Source organism: Ammodytes marinus, assembly GCF_949987685.1.
Source record: "Ammodytes marinus genome assembly, chromosome: 4".
Taxonomy (NCBI): Eukaryota; Metazoa; Chordata; class Actinopteri; order Uranoscopiformes; family Ammodytidae; genus Ammodytes; species Ammodytes marinus.
In genome coordinates this window covers 21,224,849-21,251,808 of record NC_137233.1, presented here as the reverse complement: position 1 = coordinate 21,251,808, position 26,960 = coordinate 21,224,849, and the positions used below count along the sequence as shown (strand labels likewise).

At 40.8% G+C, this 26,960-nt stretch overlaps 1 protein-coding gene across 1 annotated transcript in view; it reads right to left on the bottom strand.

The window, feature by feature from the left end:
• The window catches only part of LOC307249728 (receptor-type tyrosine-protein phosphatase gamma-like), a gene marked incomplete at its 3' end in the record, with an annotated part of 357,685 nt that overhangs the window by 236,571 nt on the left and 94,154 nt on the right, over positions 1-26,960 (bottom strand). Inside the window, exon 2 of the mRNA XM_080026579.1 lies at positions 4,717-4,839. Coding sequence (XP_079882705.1) covers positions 4,717-4,839 — 123 coding nt within the window. The remainder of the gene's footprint in view (positions 1-4,716; positions 4,840-26,960) is intronic.

Genomic DNA, 26,960 nt, shown 5'->3' with positions numbered 1-26,960 from the left:
TAGACAAAAAAAAGCACTGCATGTGGATATTGTTCCTATGGCAACATATTACCACTCTGATCACTGTTGTATAAGGGACAAGTCTAATCATCCCTTTTCCTTTCACTCTTTGTATGATTTGCATTGTTTTTTTCATACATTCTTACACTCTGAGCCTCATAATGATGATGTTCCCGCTGTGAGCGCTCAATCTGACAATATACGTATTTATAATGAATTGAAAAACATTTAATATAAGTGAGTTGATCGACTGTTCGTGTATTTTGGTACAGTAGTTGGAAGTAGTTAGCAGTAAATTGGCATTTAGTGTTCCAGCTCATATGCTGCTTAGTAAGGTTTTTTTAATTGACTGCAGCGACTGCAGTACAAACTGAAGAGGCATGTGTGCAAAAACATCCTGTCTTTAGCAACATCAGTTTGTCTTTATACCACAAATGCTGTATTTTTGTTATGTAGTCTCATTAATAGTAATATTAAAAGTCCTTTAAAACATTGTTTTACATTGGCTCCTAAGGCACTCTCATAAAAGGCCTCTCCATCCCAAAGTCCTGAGCCGAATTTGAGTCCCAGTACATCCCTGCTTATGGTAGAGCTACGGATGAATAGGATAGATAGATAGATAGATAGATAGATAGATAGATAGATAGATAGATAGATAGATAGATAGATAGATAGATAGATAGATAGATAGATAGATAGATAGATAGATAGATAGATAGATAGATAGATAGATAGATAGATAGATAGATAGATAGATAGATAGACGGACGGACGGACGGACGGACGGACGGACAGACAGATAGATAATTTTTTAAATACAAACTCATTATTTTGAGTTTCTGAGTGAGCATTTTGAGGAAGTTCCTCATTATTTATTCCGTTACAAATGGGTATTTCACTTTGCAGTTGCGAAAAACACCACTTTCCTGTAGGACTAATAGAGATTTTCCCCCCTCCCCATTATAAGTAACATGGTTGTAAAACATATACATTCCCATCTCCATTTGCCCACTTGAAGGCCTAAGCACAAACATTGTGCAGGTCTGAAAATCAATTTGAAGTACGTGTGTGTGTCTGTGTGTGTGTGTGTCTGTGTGTGTGTGTGTGTGTGTGTCACTGTTATAAAGAGAAAGGACAGCGGATATGTAATACCAACATCTGTGTCGTGTTGTAAAATGAAAAAAATATATCTATAGTCCTTAAAACAGGCAATCTGTATTTCAATTGTTCCAACAGTGGCCACTGAGGAAGAGGGCCAATCAATTTGATCTCTGAGAGTCACACACAGTCAGCCCGTTGCAAAAGACGGACTCTTTAAAAACTATACGGCAAAAGCACTTGTAATTATGTGGAATGGGGAACATATATCACGGTAAGGCTTGTATGCTACATTATATGGTTTATATTGAATATCTTAAGTAAAAAGCTTGGTAAATGGAGCTTAAAGGAGGTTAATGTGAGCAGTTAAACTAAGAGACTCAGCCCACAAAATGACTTCCAGTTAATATAATTAAAGATATTGAATCAATAAATCTTCATTAGTGTGTACATTATATATAAGAGAACTGCATATACTATAACATGAATTTGAATAATTAGTTAAATACTGACTGTCCAGATTTGCTCACACTTAGCCACGTGCAGAGCTTCTAGCATGATGCCCGCAATGATTTGAAGCTAAATGCTAAATAATCTGTATGTAGCTGTTAAGGATTTTGTAACTTTCCATATCAGATGCTGCCATTTTATTCAAGTATTTTTAATAGTTTTTATCATCTTACATTGTCAAATATTAGTTTCCTTAAAGGTGCTCTGAGGAAGTTTCAGTTTGTGTTCATTCTTGCACCCCCTTTGGACAAAAGTGGTGGTGTTTTTACTATGCCAGCTATAGTTCGAGGGTGAGGGACCAAGCCCCAATCACAGCGAGTTCTACCAGCATCCAATGCGGAAGTGACCAAAATTTCAGTTCACCGAGTGGCCATTAAGGGCAGGTACCAAAACAGAGCAATTTCTCATTAATTCCCATGTTAAATAGGCCGTTTTCACAGCATTATTAAACCTTTTTAAGGCCTTGTCCAAAAAAACATTGTAGTCCGTATATTTAGGTCATATCTCCATGACAACACTGACTGGGGTGAATTCTTTTGGACCAGGCTGGTTTTTATTCTATTTGAGGTTAAAATGGACGAATAATTAGGGGCGTTGTCTCTTGAGTGACAGCTAGCCATCCGCTGGCGTCAGCTAGATGGGTGTATCTCCCTCCCCCAAGCGTCACATCAATGCCCTTTTTCGGCAAAAGGAAATAAAGCAGATTAAAAATCTGACAAAATAGGCCAGGACGATTGGATGCAGTTGAAATAACCGAGGTCATCCCAGATGCTACATCCATTTTATATACTATCTATGTGAGGGACCCATGACAACGGCATAAAGAGAAAACTATATAAAAATAGAATTCTTTGCATTGATGGTCTCCTTTGCTGTTACATGTCATTTATGATCATCGAAGGGAAAATGAGACTGTTTCAGAAATATTTCAAAGTTCCTCGTAGGACCTTTAAATAATTGTCAGAGAGTTAGAATTAGAATTAGAATTTGCTTTCCTGTTAAGAGCTAAAGAAACCACACTATTCCAAACCCTGATGCCAACAAAACCTATTGTTCGACTCCTCTCACCTCCGTATACCAACTGTTGGTTTGCTAAGTTTAGGTCGTACTGATGATTCTGTTGTACACTTGTTTAACGTGTATGTTTTTTATTACATTCTCCAAAATGACTTATTAGCACAAGCCTGATCTCACCTCAGTCATTGTGGATAATGTTATAAAAACCTTGCGTAATACTTGTCGACAAGACCAATTTGGGAATCAGAAAAGCATGTCCCTTAACTTCTCCTTGTGGCAGTGACATACAAAGCAAATATCCCGGAGCTTCTGTATTGTTTACCTGTCTTGCCTGGATCCTGCCCGCCATTACATCATCATCTTATGTAAGAGCCTAGATCAAACATGTGTGTGTGTATGTGTGTGTGGGGGGTGTGTGTGTGGGGGGGGGGGGGGTGCAAGAGAGCAGAGCTACATCTGAGTATCCGCCACAGCAACACTAAGTGAAACTGTCACCGGTTTTTTTACCCACAAGTTTTTTTTACCCTCCAATTAGGGTTAGACGAGCAAGCGGAAATATTTAAATAAATAAACTAAAAGATCATTCGCGGCCCGGGGCTGGTTTCGCTTGCATTGTGAAAGATTAATGCTGCCCCCTCTGAAAAACTACAGGCTCTAAAGGGACAGAAGAAGTGGCTGTTTTTTTTCTCCTCCATTTGAAGCACTAGTAAAAATGAAATGAAAAAGGCCTGGAGAGTCCTCCGGGCCAGAGAGGCAGAGAGGAGGAGGAGAACGACAGAAAGAGGAAAGGCAAACATATTTCACTGTGACACAGGCACATTACTACTTTCACTCTAAAACACACACACACACACTCACACATGGCATGCTCTAAATCACACGACTTGGTCTTACTTGTGAAGCTATCGGCACAAAAGCCATTAAAGGTCACCTATAATGGATTTTTTCACGATTTCTAAACATTAAGTTGGTGTGTCTAGAGACTCCAAAAGAGAAAAAACAACCCTCCTTCCTTTTCTCCCCATATGACGTCATAAGGGGAGAAGCCACGTCCCCTCATACCTAACCTAACTTAGCCCTACATCCACCTGTGATACTTTGATTCGCCTCATATACTGTATCCCCGGATCTAACTAGCAGTGAGATTCAAACTGGCAGTTAGAATCAGGGCCAATGAGAGCAGACTTGGCTTTTTTTGGAAGGCGGGGCTTAAAGAGACAGGCTCTAAGATGGAGCGTTTCAGACAAAGGCTGAAAAGAAAATGTTGTCCCAGTTTTTGGAAGATAAAAGGAATGTCTCTAAATCCTCAGGTACAATTTTCCCAGAGATATGGACTTGAGACTTGGATGTGTGTCACTGTTTCCATGACGCATGACTTGAATTGAGGCATGTTGACTCAGATGACTTGCTTGTGTTCATATGTTTGAATGTTAGCTGTTGAATATAACAATATGATATCATTCAGTGTTGTCAGGCTCCTGTCTGTGTGACTATCAACTATGCAGCTATACAAACTGTGAGTCATTATTGGACGACTCAAAAAGCTCCCGGTATGCGATTGTAATGACTGGATGACTGGCTGTCAGTCAAACTCATCGTCATGGCAACACGCAACATCAAAGACCCCCGCTACCTGATGTTATCTATTTCAAAGAGAAGCCTCATTAGTCGGACTCATTGATACTCAATACGGTCTATGGGTCAGACCAGACCAGTGAGTGTCTATACCTGAGGGTTGAAGTGAGCTAAAGCATTAGCCATATACAATCTTTTCACTCACAACTAAAGTTAGCCTGCTTTTTAACTTCACAATGATGATATCAATTGGCCAATAATATCATTACATGCCATCTTTAGTGTCGCAAAAATTGACTTGTACTTGGGACAGGACTCGACTTGACTTGCCAAAGAAAAATTGGCCTGACTCTTACTTGCTACTAAAGCAAATATGACTTGGTTACAACAATGCCATTCCCCCATACTGGGAAGGATGGTTTCCCAGAGAGAGAGAGAGAGAGAGAGAGAGAGAGAGAGAGAGATGTACTGTACATACACACACACACACACACACACACACACACAGACACACACCTGAGTACGCCCAGTAGCTCTCCTCTGTGGAGGCAGCTCTCCGGTGTCGTGTCTCTCCGGAGGTGGCGCTGATGTGAAGGCCTTGCAGAGGGCTTTGGGACTGGGCTTGGCTTCCTGTCAGCGCTGGAGAGAGGAGCAGAGCATAGGGACAAAGGGTTTAGATTCAAGATTCACAATGGTTTAATATGCGCAATCATTCCAACCTATTTTTCTCAACAATGCAATATAGAAGAAGAACATGTATAAGAGAAACACACAAGTGAACTACTTAGCCACAAATACACACAAAAGTAGTGCAAGTTGTAAAAATATAGTGCAGCATAACATGAAAAATAAACAAGTACCAACAAGCACACAGGAGCGTTTAGTGATGTTGTAAAGTGTATCTTTTGACCTGCTCCCTTTGACTACCAGTATTTTGAGCAAGCTAACCTGGATGAGCAACTGTTGCCCATTTCTGTATCAAAAATGCACGCAGTTACAGGTACGGTTTCTGTTTACTTTTGTTGAGCCGGTAAGAGTGAGGATAAAGGCTAAACATTTTAAAAGTTGAACTATTCCTTTAAGGACAATGGCAGTCCCTCAGCCGCAGCTCATCCACAAAAACTGACAAGCGAGGCAAAAAGGATTTAGCCGCATAAGAAAATATGCATGGAGATAATGGAGAGTATAGACAAAAAAAATCAGAAGGAAACAAACAGAGAAATGTCAGCTTTCGCTTGGTTGTCGAGAGCCTGCTGTAGGTTTTGTTATGTAGAGTCCATATACATATATACTGTCTATACACTGTACTGTATATGGTGAATCCATCTATTCATTGACTAAACAATCTAATTAAACACTTCAGAAAATCGGACTTTAATGGAGCTTTGTGTCTGCATGCTCTTGGAGGTACCCCCAATGTTGAATCAAGACAGTTCTCTGAGTAGCTATATTCTGGTGAACAGTCGTTAACCATTGGAACATTAACTCCATTTGGTCAAATTTGACAATGTTGTCTTCTCATATTCCTATCCTTGTGTTATATGATGCATGTCTCTCAGTGTGTGCTGCTCCTCGGGCCAGCTATAAATGAACAACATATACTCAGCAAGAGAACAGCACATTTCTGCTTGGTTTCTTTTCGAAGTGGGCGAGAGAACATTTCTTCCTAATGGCTCCACTGTGGTTCTGTCATTTGGCCTTTTAAAGATCTGTCACAGGGCAAATAAATACATATAATGCTACAATGTTTAAAATGAAATGACTGCAGTTTCCATTGGACCGGATGAAGGTCACCTTTAACTTTACATTTATGTCTTAGAGAAGACTCACACTCCAAAAAAGATATACATGAATAGATGTATTTTTGCAGTGCACATACTGTAAGCCTTTTTTCGCTGCTGACAACAGTGGCTAAACTCATCGACATGTAGGGTTTGTTTTAGGGAGGAGCCTGGAAATTAAATGACCGTAAAAGTACAATACTGTTATATTTACTGGAAATGTACTTAGTTACTTTCCACTACTTATGCAGACTAGTGCATTAAAGGAACATTATGTAACATGGATTCAAAGAACAGTCGGTTTGTTTTAGCTGTCTGATTGTTGAACTGGAAATAGAGATTATGGATTAGGTTTACCCAAATTCTACAAAAATAGGTTTGGATTGTTATTCTAATTCAAAAACTGATACCTTCATCCATCCGGTTGGGTAACTGCTAAGTGTGTCATTTCAACCAACCAACCGTGTGTGTGTGTGTGTGTGTGCGTGCGTGCGTGTGTGTGTGTGTGTGTGTGTGTGTGTGTGTGTGTGTGTGTGTGTGCGAGCGTGCCTGGGTGCGTGAGTGAGTGTGTGTGTGTGTGACATCAGACCGACTGAACCCCCCTCCCGTTTGCGTGTTTTAATCCTTCAGAATGGAAGCGCGCGGCTCATGTCTGTGAATGCCAATAGCAGGCAGCTCTATGGCTTTTCTATGAATTACATTATCGATTCCCAATACTGCTCAGAACAGAAAATGTAATTAGGCATGGACCCCAACCTAACCCCTTCGCCTCCGCCAGACATACACTGTCTTCTTTACCCTATCCTCTTTTTTTTCTTTCTTGTCTTTCACTAACTGTGGTTTTCTGTCAATTTGTCTTCCACTGCTGTCTTAAGTCCCCCCTCCCTCATACACATACACACACACAAGCACGCACGCACACACACACATGCACACACACACACACACACACACACACACACACACACACACACACACACACACACACACGCACACACACACAGATAACACAATGACCTGACATCTCCAAACCCTCTTAGTGCACTGTCCTTTAATCATTCAATGACAGCCATGGCTTTCCTGTATATTTCTGTATAGCAGAATCAACAGTTTAGCATGTTAAAAAGTCCTAACATTGTTTGTGTTGTATTACATTTTAAAAAGCAAAACAATATTTATTACTTAGCTCTCTACCCAGCTACTCACACATGTAACAAAACTATCCAACAATTTACTTCTAACTTGATTCACTTTCTCCTCCTTCGTTTTCAAACTATTAAAGTTATGCATCGTCAATATACACTACGCGTTCTCAATCCCATCTCGTCAAAAACTGAAGCGTTGTCAGTGACCCTTAGCTTCAAATGCTGAGGTTTTTTACTCATGCTAGCTTTGAACATGTACGGCTTCTCAACAGATACAATCATCAAGCAGACGCATGCACATTTTTACATCACGTCACACAATGTTTTAATTCACAGAGACGAGTTGTCATGGCCGCTATACGATGACTTTTTTTCAGTGGGAAATAATGCATGATGAGCTAGTAAGGGCATGAACATGTGATTTGATACCCCCATTGCTACAGTATGTGTTGCTTTGGACAAAAGCAAAACATAGAAACAATTGTTTCATACTTAAAAACAGGATCACGGGCATTCCGGACTTGGAATAAATGGAAAATGTGAAAATTCCGAGTTGCCTTTCCGTTTTTTTTTTTTTTTTAAGATTATGATGAGGAATAAAGTTTTTTTTTTATCATCAGACTGGCGTAAGGCTACATGTATGGTTAATACAGTATCACACCATAGCATGAAGCGGACACGTCCGTCCACATGCCAAAGTGTTTCACTGTTATGCCCTCCGGGACGTGAATATATTATCCGGGATAATAAAGAGTATCAGCAAGGGTCGATCATTTAATGTCAGTTCTAACTACTCCACACAGCGGCAAGGAAATAATACATTCAACCAAGTCTCACAGTGAAATCTAAGTAGTAAAATAAGTAGTATAAGCATCACCAGCTGCCCCACTTTAAATGTATATTAAGATACATTTATATAATATATTCTTAAAGGTTTGCTGCTTCAAAATTCTTTGCACCACTAGGAGGTAAATGGAATTTTGAGAAGTCGAGTCTCATTGAAAATAGCAGGTCAGAAACAGGTCAAATTAATTTTACACCCCCCCCCCCCCCCCACACACACACACACACACACACACACACACACACACATATTTCACCTTTTAAGTTAATATTGGTCATTAATTACTTGAAATAGATTTTTTTCCCTAGTGTTTTGCCTCATTTCCTTCCTTCCCTATATGCCTACATCTTGGTTGGGACTGTTGAGACGTGTCCAGCCATTTATAAAGGGGTTTATCTACCCAGAGCTGATGCCCCATTAAGGCCAACAGACAGACTCAAACTGCCTTTCATTCATTGGGGGGTTGGGGAGGGGGGGGGGTAACATCACAAGTTAGTGACATCACAAAGAGAAGACTAGTGGATGTTTACAGAGGTGAAGGACATTAAAGGGGAGGAGTGACAGATGAGAGGAGGAGAGGAGGAAGATAAGATGTGGATGAGGGTTACCAAGGAAAAAATGTGGAGCGAGAGAGAGAGCGCATAAAGTAGGACAGGAATTAAGCACAGGCGATACAAAATAACACCGCTCTCCATAGCAACAGGCCACTGATGGACAGCCCGCTGCATGGCAACCAGTCAGAGGAGGAGAGAGAGATGAACAGAGGACTACTGTTGGGTTGAGGGGGAGAGGAAGGAAGGCCTTAAGGAACAGTTTCCTCAAAACCATATTCTGCCCTCAACTGTATGTACAGTGTCTGTAACATTGAGGTAATACACTACAGGCAAAAAACATTGTTTCTTTCAAGCACTGGTAAATTTTGAGATTTCTGTCTACTTTGCATAACATGCCTTCTATCATACTGTAAAAGGCCAGAAATGTACATTTAGTTGTTTATTCCACAGTGCCTTGTCTGTGTGTGTCTGTACGCTTCTCCTACACAACAATCTTTAACGGACATCATCTCAACTACACTTTCCGTAATCCTTATTTGAAGGTTACTACAGAAGGATTTGTTCATATGTTGTTAAAAGTCTGATTTATGAGACAGGTTATTCGTAGATACATGCTGAAAATGCATTTTGTAAGACCTGTACATAGTATTCATAGTGTGACGAAGAGTTGAACTGTAAAATGAACAGAACTGGAGGCAGACAGACATGCTGTATGACAGAAGGTGTCATAGGGAGAAAGCTAGCCTCCGATAAGGACAGGCTGTCATCATCACAGATAGTTATCACGTTCAGAGGAGACGTGGTCCGACAAGACTGCACTGATAAACACAACAGGCTGTCCTATAAGGAACAATGGGACACCTCCAATCACACTGTGTCAAAGCAAAGCACAACATTCTCTCTAAAGGTTTGCCTCCATAAGCAGACAACACTCATTATAAAATACATTTGGTCACTCTTAGGATTGATTTGAACTGTAGTGAATCTTTAGCTTTTTAACACAAAATTATTTGAATTATAGCTAAAGAGTTCATTTAAGATTCATACTAAGCCATCTGCAGTGCTCGGAACATGTTTGTTTATGTTTTTACCATGGCAATACAGTAGTTGAGATATTAGTTGTTTTTGACTAAAATTGTTCCGGATTACAATATGCCTTTAAATAACACATTTTAAATAAACATGTTTGTAAGTGATAGTATGTGATTATATTTTACCACATCATGCAGGACACACACACACACAAACACACAATGAGACACTTGATATTTCGTAGTATTGTTTTTGGATTGAACAGCATGTGTGTATATTACACTAGCAATGAGCCACTTTACAAAGCCTAGGCTGTCTTTTAACACTGATTTTTTTTTTCAGCACACACACAGTACGGACAGGTAGAGGATCGTGAGGAAATATTCACCGATTTTGACAAAAAAAGAGATCTTGACAACAAGCTATTCTACTGAATCGCTGTCTCTACCCTTATGTAACATACAGTATAAATTTAAAGAAAAAGTTCTCAGCTCCAACTTTTTGTACTTGACACTTTTTAATGTTCACTTTGGACACAGTAAAAAAATATATTGAGGTTCCCGTAAGCCGCCTCAGCATTCACACACACACACACACACACACACACACACACACACACACACACACACACACACACACACACACACACACACTCCGTCTCCTTCCTTCATCAGACTTATTAAAATGCTCTTGGTTTCTAACACCACCATAGAGGCTTGTTGAGCGGGGCAGTATCCCCGTTGCAGTGCCAGCTTGTGGAGTTATTGCTCCCACTACAAGTCCCCTGTGATGTGAAAGAGCCACTGGTCACATTGAGCTGTGGCCCCTGGCCCTTTATAGCACAGTGTGGAGTGCTCTGACTGGACCAACATTGAAGGAGAATGGCCTTATAAAAGACAGAGCGAAAAAGGAACACCTTTGCCCCCTTATCTGATAAAAAGGAAAAAAAAAATAAAAGAGATCAATGGATAGTCTACAACAAAAATGCTTTCCCATTCGACTTCAGTACATTTCCCACGCGCACACACGCACATTGTACTTTTAACTTCACTACATTTCACACTAAGATTAATACTTTACATACAAAACGTAATCATTATATAAAGGTTGATGCCTTGTTCGTTAATGAAACCACCCAATGGAATTTGAAGTCACAAAATTACGTCCACCTGACCAGCTACAATAGTAAAAAGCTATTTACACGAAATAGAAATAAGAATCTCAAAATTAATATTGTTAATGTTACTCGGAAAGATGCTGTAAAAGTGAGTGCTTTTACTTTGGATGTGTAGCTATATTCCAACATTTAAAATTGACTGTAAACATTCTCATTTAAAGACCTACTTCATCGGTGGGAATATGAAGGTGTATTGAACTCTGAGATCCTGATGTAGTATAAATGTGCAAACATTTTTTAAATCGGTTCATCCTAGCCTGAGAAAAGGCAGAAAGAGTGTTTTATGGTCTCACTGTCTAACCCTACATTTTACTAGTGTGACGTCACACTAGTAAAAATTTAGGGTTAGGATTAACAGGACAGCTGGGCCAAGGGAAGACTGAGGAAAAGACTGAGGGAAGAAAAACATCATTCATTGTATTATAATAGCGATTTTATTATGATAGAACGCCGGTTCCGTATGGGTGAAGCTTTCCTTTAAATTGTATACTACATAGCAGAGATGGGGGTAAATCACTAATGTGCAAGTCACAAGCAAGTCTCAAGTCATAACCTTCAAGTCTCAAGCAAGTCCAAGTCACTGTGGTGAGAATCAAGCAAGTCACAAGTCAAGTCATTGCTCAGGTCAAGCAAGTCACAAGTCAAGTCATACAAAAATCATATTATCTAACCCAGTTTCTACATTTAAAAGACCTGCATTCCACAGTTCTCTTCTTCATACCGTCATCGACAACATCATCCTTGAACTACAATTGAATTATTCTTGGTCTGACCGAGGGGTCTTCAACTAAAATTGAAATGGGTCCAGTTGACAACATTTTCTTACAGCAAAGGTCCGAATCTCATAATGTCTGCATCCAATAGCGACCCCTTATCTATCACATATGATCAACACCGCACATTTCCTTTTCTTTCAACCACATTTAGGCTACTTTCAATTTTCAAGTAGCTTACTTTTAACATGGAAAACAAGAAAGGCAAATAGTAACAGATAGCCTACTACTTAGGCTACACAAAACAGACACTTAAACCTGCAGTGTGTAGAATTTTGGGTTTTATTTCCTAGCAGATTTTGTAGAAAGTAATTATAATATCCATAAGTACATTTAATTTAGTGCATAATAGCTGAAATTTTTTTTTGAATTATTTATTTTTCTCTTAGAAAGGGTCTCATATATGTCCATATTTCTGCATATTTTGGACCAAGGCCTAGTGCCGCCATCTTGAAAGTATCATAGTTGGAATGTCATCAGGTGCATTGTTTAAAATTTAGAATTGTTCTTGTTCTTGAAGGCCACTGTAGCTTCTGTTATTATTCGAAAGGGTTGGGGTTACCCAGGGAGCGTTGCATTCTAGAACTTTCTAGAACTTTCTTGATGATGTCATATTACACACTGCACCTTTAATCCCCATAATGCATTTAGAATAAAACAGGGCAAGGATCTGCGCTATGGCAAAAATATCATATCACCTTTTATTTTATGGCAGGATCACATTTTGATTTATCCCGATTAATTAATTTTTCATACTGGGGGGCGAACTGTCATAACGGGCAGTTTGCTGTGCTGTCGGTGCGGGTGCGGCGGCTGTGAGCTGTCGGAAGGAGCCGGTGCACGTGGAAGGTTGAACTGCATCATATTAATAACCGCTGTTTTGTCTCACAGAGATGCTTATATAAAGCCTACAGTCCGTGGAGGTAGGGCGCTCGATAAGGAAGCGTGCGTTATCAAGGCAGCAGCGCTGCAGGAAACGCTCGTTATTTTCGTTTTCTTTTACAAGACTTCCCGGGGCCGTTACAACGTGAAAAGGGAAGGGAAGAAGGCGCTACATATTTACTGTGATAAGCGTGTGGGAGGCTCACGTGAATTACTCTTGGTCTAGCCCATGGACATATAAAGAAAGGTCTAGCCGCCTCCATGACTGCTGCTCCTGTGTTGACCTGCTGACGCTGTTTGTCCGTGCAGCGCGCTGCATGCATTGCACTGTAAAATGACCCGATCATGTTTCAAAATAAAACATCATTTCTAACGTAATCTAACTTTTAAAAATTCAAGTCATTTCGAGTCATCCGTCTCAAGTCTAAGTCAAGTCTCAAGTCATGAAGACCAAGTCAAAGTCAAGTCGAGTCTTTTATCAGTGTTAGTCAAGCAAGTCTCAAGTCCTCAAATTTGCGACTCGAGTCTGACTCGAGTCAAGTCATGTGACTCGAGTCCCCCATGTCTGCTACATAGTGAACACAAATATCCATTGTATTACTATCCCTTCAATATATAGTGGCAACCCATCCACATGAGTCTCCTAACCATCCTCATTCAAAGTCTGAAGAACTGGAACATTCCATCATCTGCAGTCTTTATCTATAATCTATAGTTTCAACAAACCGTCAACAACGGTTGCAAAGCCACGCAAAGGCTTGCAGTTACATACGAAAATATATCCAATACCCTGATTCACATTTTCTTTTTAAAGTTGGTACCTGGCTTCACTTGTTAATACGCTGCTACAGATATGTAAAACAACACAAATAGCTAATTTACCCTTTGGTGTGACTACAAAGCTATAGCTGTGCGGGGTAACCATGTTTTGACAATGCAAGAATGCTCAGAATTCAGAATAACTGAAGGTTTAACAGTTCATTTCCAGTCAGCATATGTGACATGAAAGCAGCATATATAGCTTTGTGTGCCCGACATTCCAAAAGGAAATATGTTCTCTTTGTGTCACACAAACACACACACACACGCACGCACGCACGCACACACACACACACACACACACACACACACACACACACACACACACACACACACACACACACACACACACACACACACACACACACACACACACACACACACACACATTATGTGATGGTGCAAAACTAGTATTCGTGCACTGCTCCTTGATGAGTGTACAATTTCAACAATGTTACACGTTCTTAGAATATGACATGTCATTTCCATACTATGTTTACATATTTCTACCAACTTTATCAGGACAGATTTATAAGTTTTTTCAAAAAGTTTGATACAGTTTCCCCAGACATTTTGTAAAATGTCTGTTCCAGCTGAACAGGTCCAGCATTGTTTACAACAGATATCGTCGAAATGCACAGCCTTCCCAGTAGAATACAGAAGCGGATACAGAATTTTGTGCTAGACAGATTCTAGTTATTGACACACGGTGCACAAAAAACACCACCACATCTGCCCATCGACGCACAGTGAGAGTGCATAGCGGATGGATTAGGGGATATGTACCAAGGTAACTCATTGTCTCTCTTTAACAATCCTCTCCCTCGGTGTGTGCCAGGAGTCAATAAAGCTTAAAGCAAAAACTTTGACTGGACCGGCTTCCCTTTGTGTCCGGAACACAAAAGTTCCTCTTAAAGAAGAAAAATAGACTAACACCGGTTCCTGTCATCCATCACCGGGGGGCCATTTAGGAGAAATTGCACAGAGTGTTTGCTCAAGCCTCAATTAAAATGCACAGCCCGTCACTGTGTGTTCCCTGTGCTTAACCTTGGCTCGTCCACTCCTCACTCGCTCTCTCTCTCTCTCCTCACTTGACTTCAGAGAGAGAGCGAAACATTAGGGTGCATGGGAAAAGCTTACACACACGCACGCACACACACACACACACACAATGTACAGTGTATGTGTGCCAGGGCCGGGCCAAGTCAGTCCTTACTCTGGGGAGATTCACTTCATTTGCATTCTTTACATCTCCCTCCAATGCTTTTAGTGCTGAAGGACATCTACCAAACACACACACACACACACACACACACACACACGTTCACGTACACACACACACACACACACACACACACGTACACGTACACACACACACGGTTGCAAAGCTAGCTCTAACTCTACTTCTTCCAGTGTAGAGCTGCTCTGTGGCCGAGTGTGTGCTGCCTTATCCGAGCAGCTGTCGGGCTCCAGCAGGCTGGCAGGCAGGGCGGGTGGGGGATAATGATGGTCCTGCAGCATGCTGGTTGCTTAGCAGATAGAACTGGCAGTGTAAAGCATAGAGGAGAGGGTGTAGCTCCATATGTGAGGTGTGTGAGGATGGAGGGCTAAAAGAGTTGACGTAAGGGGCCTGGAATGAAGCAAAGCTGAAGGTCTAAAGCTCTACTAGCAGCTCCCTAGAGACGGCCATGTTTTTCATTACAGTTTGCCTTGAGTCGTTGGTTGAACGACAGCATTTTCTGTAAAAACTATAACCCTAATATGATAACCACAATGGAATCATAATCACAATCAAATGGCATGGCCACTGAAAGTCAAACCATGGCCATATTAAAATCCCAGGCCATTGTGAAAGTACAGAGTAGACATACCTATAGGGAAAACAAACAAACACGTTTTTGGGGCTCTCAAATGGCAAAATGCTTGCTCTTAAAGCTGGGGTATATGATTTCTGATTGGTCAAAGTTAACATGAGCTGAACACCAATCAGAGCGAGGCTCCGATTCTCTGTTCTTATTTGGCTGTTGGGACTGTCCATTCACTTTGGCACGACTTTGTTGGTGTAGAGTGTGTCAGGGAGGGTCCATAGGGGAGGGACCAAAGAGAACGGTTGAGGTATTTGAATTTGAATCTCTATCCCAATTGCCATTTTCTCCCCAAATCCTCCACCCCAGCTTTAAAATCATAATTTGTGATTAGAAAATGAAAATAACATTGCAAAATTAGTGTATAATGGTAACACATGTTAAATGGATGTTAACAAAAACACAGCATTGTATAACAGGTCAAATCAGAAGTATACTGGACCTACTGTGGACCTACAGGGGAGGAGCATGGCCAAGGGAAATGTTTGTAGCATTAACTTCTGTTAGCTTAAAGAGCCGGCAGACAAGTGTGATATCTGAACTGCAACTTTATTGTAACAACCTACCATACAAAGCCAGGTCTCCACAGCATTATATCTACTAGATATAGATGCAGGAACATAGCCAGTGTACCTGCACCAACTCATTATAAAGTAAAAAGAGGCTCCAGTCTCCAGGATATTGAGTAGCGGTAGCATAGCCCAGGCTAGCAGCAGGAACAGGTTCTTTTTCTTCTTCAACACAACTGACAAAAAAGCAGGCGCCTCCTGATGGCTCCATATTTAACAGACTAGCTGTTACAGGTTTAAATGTCTTGTGTTTGGGGCTTCGGAGTGAAGAGGAGACATATGGCAGAGTTCTTAATTAAATAGTAATTGAATTACTTAATTAAATATGCAATTAAATGTCCCATGCCTATTAATTGCACATTTTGTCTTTTGCAGTTATACCCTTTTGTACTTGAAATGATAATTAAAAAAATTCAGTCATATGTTGTCTGTAATCTTATTTTGTATTTAAAAAAATTACAAAATTGTTTTGTGAACCCATAATTGTGAACCGTATCGAATCGCGAGTTGAGTGAATCTTCACCGTTGAAAAGCATGGAATCACTGTTCAGATGTTTTGAATGAGCTTTTAGGTTGTTAAAAAAAAAGTCCACTTTACAATTATATTTATTTAGTATGAAGGGTTTCTCGTCTGCTTTCTCTCAGGGAATGAGTAAGTCCCTACCCAATGTGACGGAGTTGAGATATCCTAGCAGCTGTCGGGTTCCAGCAGGCTGGCAGTGAGGGGACGAAGAAGAGATGGGTCGGAGAATATGAGCAGTGGACTAAAAGCAGTGCAAAAAAAAAGGAGCAGCACGTTTACATACAAAGTCAATGGTTAAGGCGCGATGAATTGCCTCCAACGCGCCTCGTGTTTGATCGCGATGAACTTTAAAATATTGAACTTTTCAGGTAGCCAATCAGCTTTGAGATTAACCCGACGTCACTGACACCTAGAAGGAGGACAGTGTACACAGAGGCGGAGAAACACGCAGCAGCTGCCTGACAGTAGCTCAGGTGTTCTACAAGACGGAGCCGGCCTGGAGAGAGTGAGAGAGTAGATTGGGCTTCCTGGTTGATTCAGTGAATATGTGTCCATTGCTTGTGTTCAGCTATCTGTTATGCTTTGCAGGATTTTCTTCAAAGTTTGTACAAATGTTGAGTCTGACTCAGAGATGAACTGGACAGGGGGCGCTCGTGGTGTAGTTGTTAGAGTCCTGTTTAATATTGTAGCTGGTTGAATTTGAGATGATTTCAACTGTTCTACTTAATATATGTATAACTGTGGACAACATTTTAGAAGGAAAACACATGTTGATGTTTATGACCCTAAAGCTAACATATTTATCACTAGGCCTTGCTGAAGAGGGATTTAGGTTAGGAGCAGAACTGAAAGAGACTAAGTAAGAATGAGGTTATGAAGAAGGGATATGATTATAAAGCAGGAGAAAGGGAAGGTGAACGTAAGGTGTACAGCAGAGAGTTTAGAGTGAGAGTGTTTGGAGAGAACGGGGGGATGAGTAGGAGGAGGAGGAGGAGGAGAGGGTGCGGTGGACAGGCTTCTGTGGTTGGCTGGACGTCGATCAGAGCAAAACACAGAGAAATCACTCACTCATGGAATCTGCCCGGCACGACTTCGTGTTTTCTGGAGCTTTCGGCCAAGGGCATGAGAAAGACAGTAGAATGCCCACACATAAAATACGCACACATGCACACACACACGCATATATACAATGTCCTTATAGTCTGGTGAATACCAACTCACACACACACTAACACACACACACACACACACACACACACACACACACACACACACACACACGTATATATAAAATGTCATCATAGTCTGATGAATACCAACACACACATACACACACAAACATATGCACGCTCACACACACACGCTCACACACACACACACACACACACACACACACACACACACACACACACACACACATAGAGGAGCTGTGAAGCCCAACAAGGCACATCATCATCTATGAAGCAGAAACACTGGGAGGCGCCGGCTTGCAAGGGCGGGCGGTGGATAGTGGGGTGAGACAGAGGAAGCGTGGCAGCAGCATATAGCTCACAGAGCTCTTTAATGTCATGGAGAATGCCCTTGCGCACACACACACACACACACACACACACACACACACACACACACACACAGGCACAGACACGCCTCAACACCATCTGCCCTTCCCAGCCAGCCCGGCCTCCTCACCTTCCTACTGCTCATTGATTGTACACACAGACAGACAGGCAGACAGGATGAGAACCAATGCCAGTCACTCTCTCTCCCCTTTGCTACCCAGCTATTATACATCCTCCAACACACACTCACATACACACACACACACACACACACACACACACACACACACACACACACACACACACACACACACACACACACACACACACACAAACACAATTGGCTAATTAATAGCCAATGTTGAGTGAGACAAGGTCATGCAAGCCGGGGGGCTAAACACAATGCCACAAAGCTGACACCTCTGCTGGGACAGGAGACAGAAGCTGTTAATGCACGCCTCCCTTGTCCCTGTATGTCCCACTGGAAACTGTTCCACAAGTCCCCTACCCAGCTCCCAACCATCCTCCTACGCCTAACCCACCCACTGACTCCTGTCCACATAACTCATTGTTTTTCTTGTGCAGTGAAGGGTGGCTTTTATGCCTGTTATATAAAATCATATATACAGTGTGCAGTATCTGTATGTATTTACAACGGGAGTGTATCAATGTTCCCATAGGCTCAATGGGATAATATGCCGGTGGGGAAAAACTACATGCACCACATGTCCGCAGTGAATTCCTTTGGTTGCTAACTTCCTAGTAGGAGGTAGAATGAAAAGGTGAAGTACTTAAATGCAGTGATCCATAGTGGATTTTCGCTCTTCTGCATAACATTAGATGCATTGTATTGGAATGTGCATGGAATGCTCTGCAGAGCAACTTAAAAATGACTGCTCGTCCTACTTTTGGTTCATTTAAATCTATGATTTCTGAATTTTACACATCGGACTTTAACTGTTTTAGCTGAATTCATAGTTAATTTAGTATTTCATCTTATTTTATTCCTGCTCTTTTTTGTTTTTTTATATGCTTTATTTATTGATTTTATAATTTTATATTTTCATCCTATTTTATTTCTGTTTTCTCTGCTCATTATACGTTATCTTTGTAATTGTGTTTATTGTGTATGCTCGACATCACTGTCAATGAGGGAAACCTCATGTCTTTCGAGTGAAAATAAAGGTTATTGATTGATTGATTAGATACAAAGCATTGTATTTTACTCACAAAACCAAATATGTCATTAATAAAAACGTCCCATTTTTTGCCATATAAATCTGGGAACATTGGGCCCTGAGAACATTGACCCCTCCCCCCCCCTTACAGCAAAATATACCTGCATCATCCACGTTTTGTAAAAGCCTTTTTTTTGGACCCTAATATAAAGAACAGTATTTTTTCACAGTCTATGTATAGTCATGTGATCACTCTGTCATGATAATAAATCATATACTAATGTTTTGTAAATTGTAATTAGGAAACCACAAGGCACATGAAAAAAAGACAAATATAAAGAATTCCATTCATGCACTGTTATTTAGCAATTCAATTATTTTTAGGGGGTGATGGGGATTATTGCAGCCTGTATAACCACAAAACAAACAAACAAATCAAAATTCAGTATTGACTTGAGGGAGACAATGACATCTCTCTGGAAGCAGCCGGATCTGTGAGAGTGTGTCACAGCCTGGGGCGAAAGCAGCAGGACAACAACACATGAAACTCTACACAGCCCTTTCAAAATGTCACTCCTCCACTTGATTTCAGCTCTTCACTTTGTTTTTCTCACAATGACCCGGCATGAACCATTTTATGAATTATGTTTAAAAACTCCGGAGGCGTTTATCTAAAGAGACTACAAGGCACTTTGAGTTGATGTTGATTGTAGTGCCCCCCTTTGGATCAAAGTGATAGTGTTTTTACCACACCAGCGCCTGCTGTTCTTAAGATCTTTGCTAGCGCATGCAGGCGGCATGTGCCTTTGTTTAGAAAGTGAGTGAAAGAGAGATGACAGGATGCATGGCCGTGAGGTAATGTATTTATGTTACTATGTCAGATTAATAAGCAAAGTAAACTTTGGTTTAGCAGCATTCATAAACTCAGGTTTTTCCCGACTGTCTGCTGTAAATTGTTATGTCTAAATTCCTGTGCTAAGGCATTAGTAATAACTATAAATACTGTTTGTATTGCTGTTGGTCTCTTTGCTGTTCGTCATTTATGATCATCAGAAGAAAAATTAGACTGTTTCATAAACATTTAAAAGTCCCTCCTACAGGAAGCTTGAATTGGTCAAATGTATTCTTGACATTTTTTTTTAAGAAAATCCGTGTTCTGAAACAGTCTGCATGTTGTTTGGGAACGTACTATTCAAGCATCTATACTGAACAAACCAATCTGTCAATAAAATCAATCAGTCAATAATGAGCAGACACATGGAAATAACAGCCCTGAGGAGTGGAGGAAACCTGCCCCGTCTTCCCATAAGCATTCAGAGCAGGACACTGCGGGGTGATCTTAAGTAATGTTCCAGCTGATTGGTGGAGGACGGTCCAGGGGTGATTTGTTGGCATTATACCTTCCCACGGAAAAGAAAGGGGAAATGAAAAAAGGCTCTCTTGCATTTACCACAAGCAATGAAGGGGGGACGAGACACACTCTGTTTTATCTCTTTTTCATTCTATCTTTCTAAGTAGGCTTAAAGGTCAGCGGGTATGAAGCAATCCATAACACATGTCGCCGTGCGGAATACACAAAAGGCATCTGCTGCTATGGTGGTGAACTCTCTCTCTCTCTCTCTCTCTCTCTCTCTCTCTCTCTCTCTCTCTCTCTCTCTCTCTCTCTCTCTCTCTCTCTCTCTCTCTCTCTCTCTCTCTCTCTCTCTCTCTCTCTCTCTCTCTCTCTCTCTCTCTCTCTCTCTCTCTCTGTCTGTCTGTCTCGATTGGCTCCCTTTCTCTTAACTCCCCAGTCTCTTTCTCATGTGACATTTCAATATTCACAGATACATGTTTTGTTCCTTCAGGCTTTTTAATATTGTCCAGTGAATGGCCCACCCATGCAAAATGTCAATGCATTTGGGCCTGGCGACATGTTGTCAGGGCTGCTCCAACCTCACATCTCATGAGCATCCCCCGTAAGCACTGCTTTGCCCTCTTTTTTTATATAATGCACCATGTAGACATTGGATTGGATGCACTTGGAAGGCTTTTAGGAGTAAACAAAGGGAACCTTAAGAGAACCACAGCCGAAAAAGATGTCAACATTGTGTCAGATGTATATTTCAAACAAGTGCTTTTTCTAGGTTTTTGTGTTCTTTAGTGAGTCTCAATTTTAAGGCGAAAACATTGTTTTTCATGCAAGTGTCAATTTAGAGATGTATGCATACTTTGAAATCAAAGGTCCAACATGTACACTAAGGTGTTTAGTTGACTAAACCTTGTCTGTTTGCATCCGTATATTTCTCATACGGCCATCTTTAACAGCCATTATCTCAATATTTGTTTTTTTTTCAATACTCTGAACCAATAATCACAACTATATTCTGAAGGTAATAAGAAAAGGATATGTTGGTAATTGTGTGATTCTTAAAGAGATGTAGACATTTTTATTTTATTTTGAGTTGTTGGATTTTTTTTATTTATAAAATGACAAAAAGGCTGTGTCCAAAATCTTCTCTGTCAAAACCTTGGAGACTAATAGGTTGTTAAAATGAAATAAAGACTTTGACTCTGGCTTTATCCAACATCTGTATTTTTGCATTATATGTATTGCCAACAGTGCATATTTATTCAAACATGTCTGAGAAATTGTAAATCAAAAACATACTGTATTGTTTCAATGTAAGTAATCAACTGGCAAAGTTTCATATCGATATCTATAAGATAGAAATGTGACCCTATTCACTTTCAGTGCCTCGCCTTTAAAGCATAGTTAGTTAGGATAGTCAAGGTTAAAAAGCAGTGTGTAGATCCCCATTCTAACACGTTCCCTTCACATCTAAAAAATTAATTCTAAAGCCAGACACACACCTCCGCCCCTCTGCCCCCTGAGGTGGTCACACCACCACTGACACTCCCAGCCCCCTCAGCTGTCTCATGTTTACCCCTGACTGCATGTTGTTCAGCCATGGAAATGCCAGTTTTTTTAGGATTATGGTGGTTGTTATACATAATGTTTACATTTACAAAGATTGAACCAGTTCATAAATTAATATTTTACCATTCAAAATTGACAAAAACTACAAAATGTAATATTCTGATAAATATAAATGAAAATAAATGTGATTCGGTAAATGCTGTGTAAATGATGGCTCACAGATCAGAAAGTTTGGACTACAGCTTTTTAAAATATTGATGTTGGTTTATAAAGCCTTAAATGGTTTAGGGCCAAAATACATCTCTGACCTGCTGATCCAATATGAACCATCCAGAGCCCTTAGGTCGTCTGGGACTGGTCTGCTGAAAGTCCCCAGAGTTAGGACTAGACAGGGAGAAGCAGCTTTCAGTTTTTATGCACCCAATATCTGGAACAAACTCTTTGAAGACTTGAGGTCTGCTGCAACACTCAGCTCGTTTAAATCAAGCCTGAAGACTTTTCTATTTCCCTTTTAACATGTAATTTTTATTTTTATTTAAATGTTAATGTGTAGTCTTTACTTCATGTTTTTTTTATCTTGCTCCTGTAAAGCAACTTGAGTGGCCCTGTGTCTGAAATGTGCTATACAAATAAACTTGCCTTGCCTAGCCTTACAGATGTTCTTTGGCCTAGGTAAGTGTCTGCCTAGGTTTACATGAAGTGATCATCACAAAAAATCATCATAGGACTAAAGCTACACACACAGCTCTTGTTTTATTTCTACAAGCCTCACACATAGCTTGTGACCACAAATCTAAGAGAATGTAAATTTGCCACCAACCTTACTGCTGCTCCTACTGCCACCACCACAGCAGCAGTGGGTAAATGCCTTGTAAATCTGGTGGGAGTGGAGAAGACGGCAGCCTCATCATTTTTCATGGTTTCTATTTCATGATTTGATATTATGTGGTAAACGGCGCATCACCTCTGTTGCAATGAACGCTATGCTATATGGACTGCAAACACAACCAACTGAGGTAATATGATTCATAGCATTCATGAGCTCAAAAAGTGGATTTTTAGTGTTAAGTTACCCTGGAGTTTTGTTAGCGGAGATCGGGGTGTCAACAGCAGCTGCTATGCTTGAATGCTATTGAAATCATCATCACATTCTGACCATACTAAGCAAGTACATTTTATTCATAAAGCCCTACATCACAAATAACAATTCCATTTTATTAATTAAAGTAAGGACCGACATAATCACAGTATGAACAGGTTTTAATTCAAAACAGTACAATAGACTGTCTTTTGTGCCTTCTGCTAAAGGTCAGCAAAGCCTGCTGAGAATTGCGTATGTTCAACCAACCAAATAATTCTCATCTCCAGGTTCAAAATTGTATCCGGTTTGTCTCTGTGTCTTTAAGCCCCGCCTTCCAAAAAAAGCCCAGTCTGTTCTGATTGGCCCTGAATCTAAACTGCTGGTTTGAATAGAACTTCCATGTACATTCAGTAGTATCTGTGGGTGTGGTTCATCACAGGTGGAGGTAGGGCTAAGTTAGATTTTTAATGAGGGGGCTTGACTTCTCCCCGTATGACATCATACGCGTAGAGAAATCTGACAGGGCTTTTTGAACACAGGTTTTCATTGAAGTGGAGGTGGAGAAAAAGAGAAAGGTTTTTTTTCACAATACTCTGTAGTCTGTAGTCACACTCGGGACCCATATTAATGTTGAAAAACCATGACAAAGTACATTTTGCATTATAGGTGCCCTTTAAAAACTAGAACCACTATGATTGTGACAGCGAGTGATATGGATCTGGTCCTACAGTATGTTTATGTATGATGCATCGTACGTATATATTTGTGATATGACTACTGTCTGTAAAACAAATTACCCCACGGGGACATTGTAATATTACTATACTCATGTAAATTGTAACACATGATAACTGTAAATGGACTGCATTTATTTAATTTACTACTTTTATTCAAAGCCTTAAGCCCCTATCTCACTGGGCTTCGACTGTTTGCGACAAGTTGGAGACTGCATTCGCGAGGGAGTCTCTAAACTGTCTCCAAACGTTCGCGGAGGTCTCAATTTCTCATGAGTCGCAGAGCCGCGCAGTCCTGTCGCATGAATTTTGAACATGTTCAAAAAAAGTGTGCGACAAATTTAGTCTCAAAATAGTCTCAGAGTGGTCGCATGTGTCTCAAACGTGTCGCAAACCCTTCTCAATTTAGTCTCCGCAAGTCAGAAAGTGCGAGCAATGTCAGACAACTTTGCGAGGGTTTGGCGACATATGAAACTAAATTGTGACTGATTTGAGACAAAAATGAGAATGACATTCGGTTCGTGCGACGCTCGCCAGACATTCGCGAGACATTCGCGAGACATAAATGCGACCTCCTGGCAAGTGTTGGCCAGGACATTCGCAAACGTGTCGTGAGGAACCAACTCAGTGAGACAGCAAGTGAAAATTGTCGCTAATTCGCATATTTTGTCGCAATTTTGTGTCTCCAACTTGTCGCACACTGTCGCAGCCCAGTGAGATAGGGGCTTAACACTGAAAGCAACAATTGACCGATACATTCATTCACTGATGCCAGCAGCTACCACACAGGAGGCTGGCTAACCAATTGGAGCAATGTGGGGTTCAGTATCATGTTGTTTATTTACTAGTTTCTGTAAGTTTTCTTTCCTAAAATGAAGGAAAAATAACAAAAAGAAGGCGTGTCAGTATAAGTATATTTGTTGGTTAAATGCTTCACATTTCCAGACAAACGCTAGCCTGGCTCCGCCCGCCCGCCTGCTTCCGGCCAAATTTCATTTTCCCTTCAGTAGTCAGTCTGGGTGTACAGTGCATTTCCCAGCTTTCTCCGGAGAATCTACAGTCGTCCAATCAGCGAACAGAGCGAGTGGCTGAGAACGATGACGTCGAAGTCGCGCTCCAGTTTCAGTTGAATGCTGCGTTCCTTTATACTCGGAAGAAGGAGATTTCCGACTTGGTAGTTCCGAGTTCCGACCTGTCTGTGTTCCAGTGCATCTGCTCGCGAAAGTATGGACGCCTAAAACCTTTCTCGTCCAAATAACTAAACGTTAGGCTCTAACAAGTTACTGTTGCCAGGTACCGGTAGATTCATAGACCACAATATGTAGTGAAGTCGGAAATTTCCGAGTTCCCTGTACAACTGAAACGCACCGTCAGAAGCTGGCTCATGACACACGTGACAAGTGACGACCAAACGTGATGCGATTGGTTGGCTAATCCAGAGTGGCAATGGGCAGATCCAATAGTTTTAAACTTCGACAGATACCCGCCTCCAAGTGAGTGAATTTTTGCCAATTACAGCACTTCCAGACCTTCTGTACAAATGAAATTAAGTACGATGGTCTGGTTGGACCAGGCTAGACAAACGCTATATTTCCAGACAGAATACTGCAGTACTGCAGATATGAACTCAGTGTCTCAGCTATGGCCCTAGTTAGTTGGCATTTCAACTGAAGGGTATAATGCCAAATGTACATTTTGGGGGTTGGGCTGATGGGGGGCAGTGGGTGTCTGGCCATGGGGACTGAGAAAGTCAAAAGAGCCCCGGTACCATGGGGGCTATTGTCTGGTGTGTTTTGTATTCAGCAGACACCACCAGCCTTGTACAGGTGTTTCTACTAGAGACAAATCTCACAATTGGGCTGTTTAGGCAGATAAAAAGGAGCTAATGCACAACGGGCCGGATTAAAGAAAGTGACAGCATGGGGGACACAAAGCAAAGGCTTTTCAGACACGTGAATGTGCCCTATTAGAAGTCATCAGGGTTAGTTTTTTTCTTTTTCTTTTAGAGCTCCTGTGGTAAAGCAGCTGCTTTAATTAGGCAAACATTATTGTGCAGTCATTCAGTAGACACTGTTAAGTCAAACAACTCGGTTAGGCCTTGCACTCAAGTACAAATGTGGCTTAATTGGGAGTTGAAAGTGTAACTGTCGGGTTTTTCTAAATCTAATCAGTGTGCCTTTGAAAGGGCAATCTTCTCGGAGCAGCCTACACTTGTGTTTGTAATGTCCCCGCTTGACATCCGTTTGATCTACGAGGCTGTTTTGATTTGTTTTGGCTCCGTCACAGCCTTGCTGCTGCTGCTGAGTGTTTAGCAAAAAGAAAAATATCCATTTAGGGTTCAGATATTTCTCCCATCACTTCCACTGAGAAAAGACAAGCAGCAAAGTGGAGTGATGATGGCAAAATGGAATGGAATTGAATGGATCAATCTATTTACTAAAGAGCTATGCAGTCAGACCTCATCATACACCCCCCTCACCCCCCCCCCACACACAGACACACACACAGTACATACATACATACATACCAATCCCCAACCTCAGCGATTTTTACCAGCATCCAATAAGGAAGTAAAATAAAAAAAATAAAATAAATAAATAAATAAATAAAAAAAAAAAAAAAAAAGTGACCACAACTGTAGTAACCGGAAGTGCCACTAGGGGGGTGGAAGCAGAAGACAGCCATCTCTCATTGACTCACTTGTTAAACAGGCTGTTTTCAAAGTCTTATTAAACCTATTTACAGCCTGGTCCACAAAACCATTTTAGTCTGTATGTTTAGGTCATATCTCCATGACAACACTGAGGGGGGTGAACTTTTTCGGACCAAGCTAGTTTTTTATTTTATCGGAGGTTAAAATGTATTGGCGCGATCTCTTGAGTGACAGCTCTCCGCCCGTTGTCCCTCACTTTGCCTCGGAGGTATACGTCAGCTATCTCCCTCCCCCTCACAAAATGGCGACGCGCACAAACCAGGATTATTGGATGCCGTGTGAATAACTGAGGTCAGCCCGGATGCTACATCCATATTATTTACTATCTATGATACATACAGGTTCTCAGCAATGACAAGTGTAGATATAAAGGACTATACATTGACAAGATAAATAATCATGAGGACAAAATTGTAAAACTTGGTAATGATAAACAATTTAAAGGAATCTACCATTATATGTGACTGAGCTGAGATAGACTTTTGGAGAAAGAAAAGCAGTGGCCTTGACGGTGAAAACTCTTGCAAAAAAGAATGAATACATATCCACTAAATTAATGTATGAGATACAATTTTGATGTTGTGATGATATAAAATTGAGAATCGCAGCAAAAC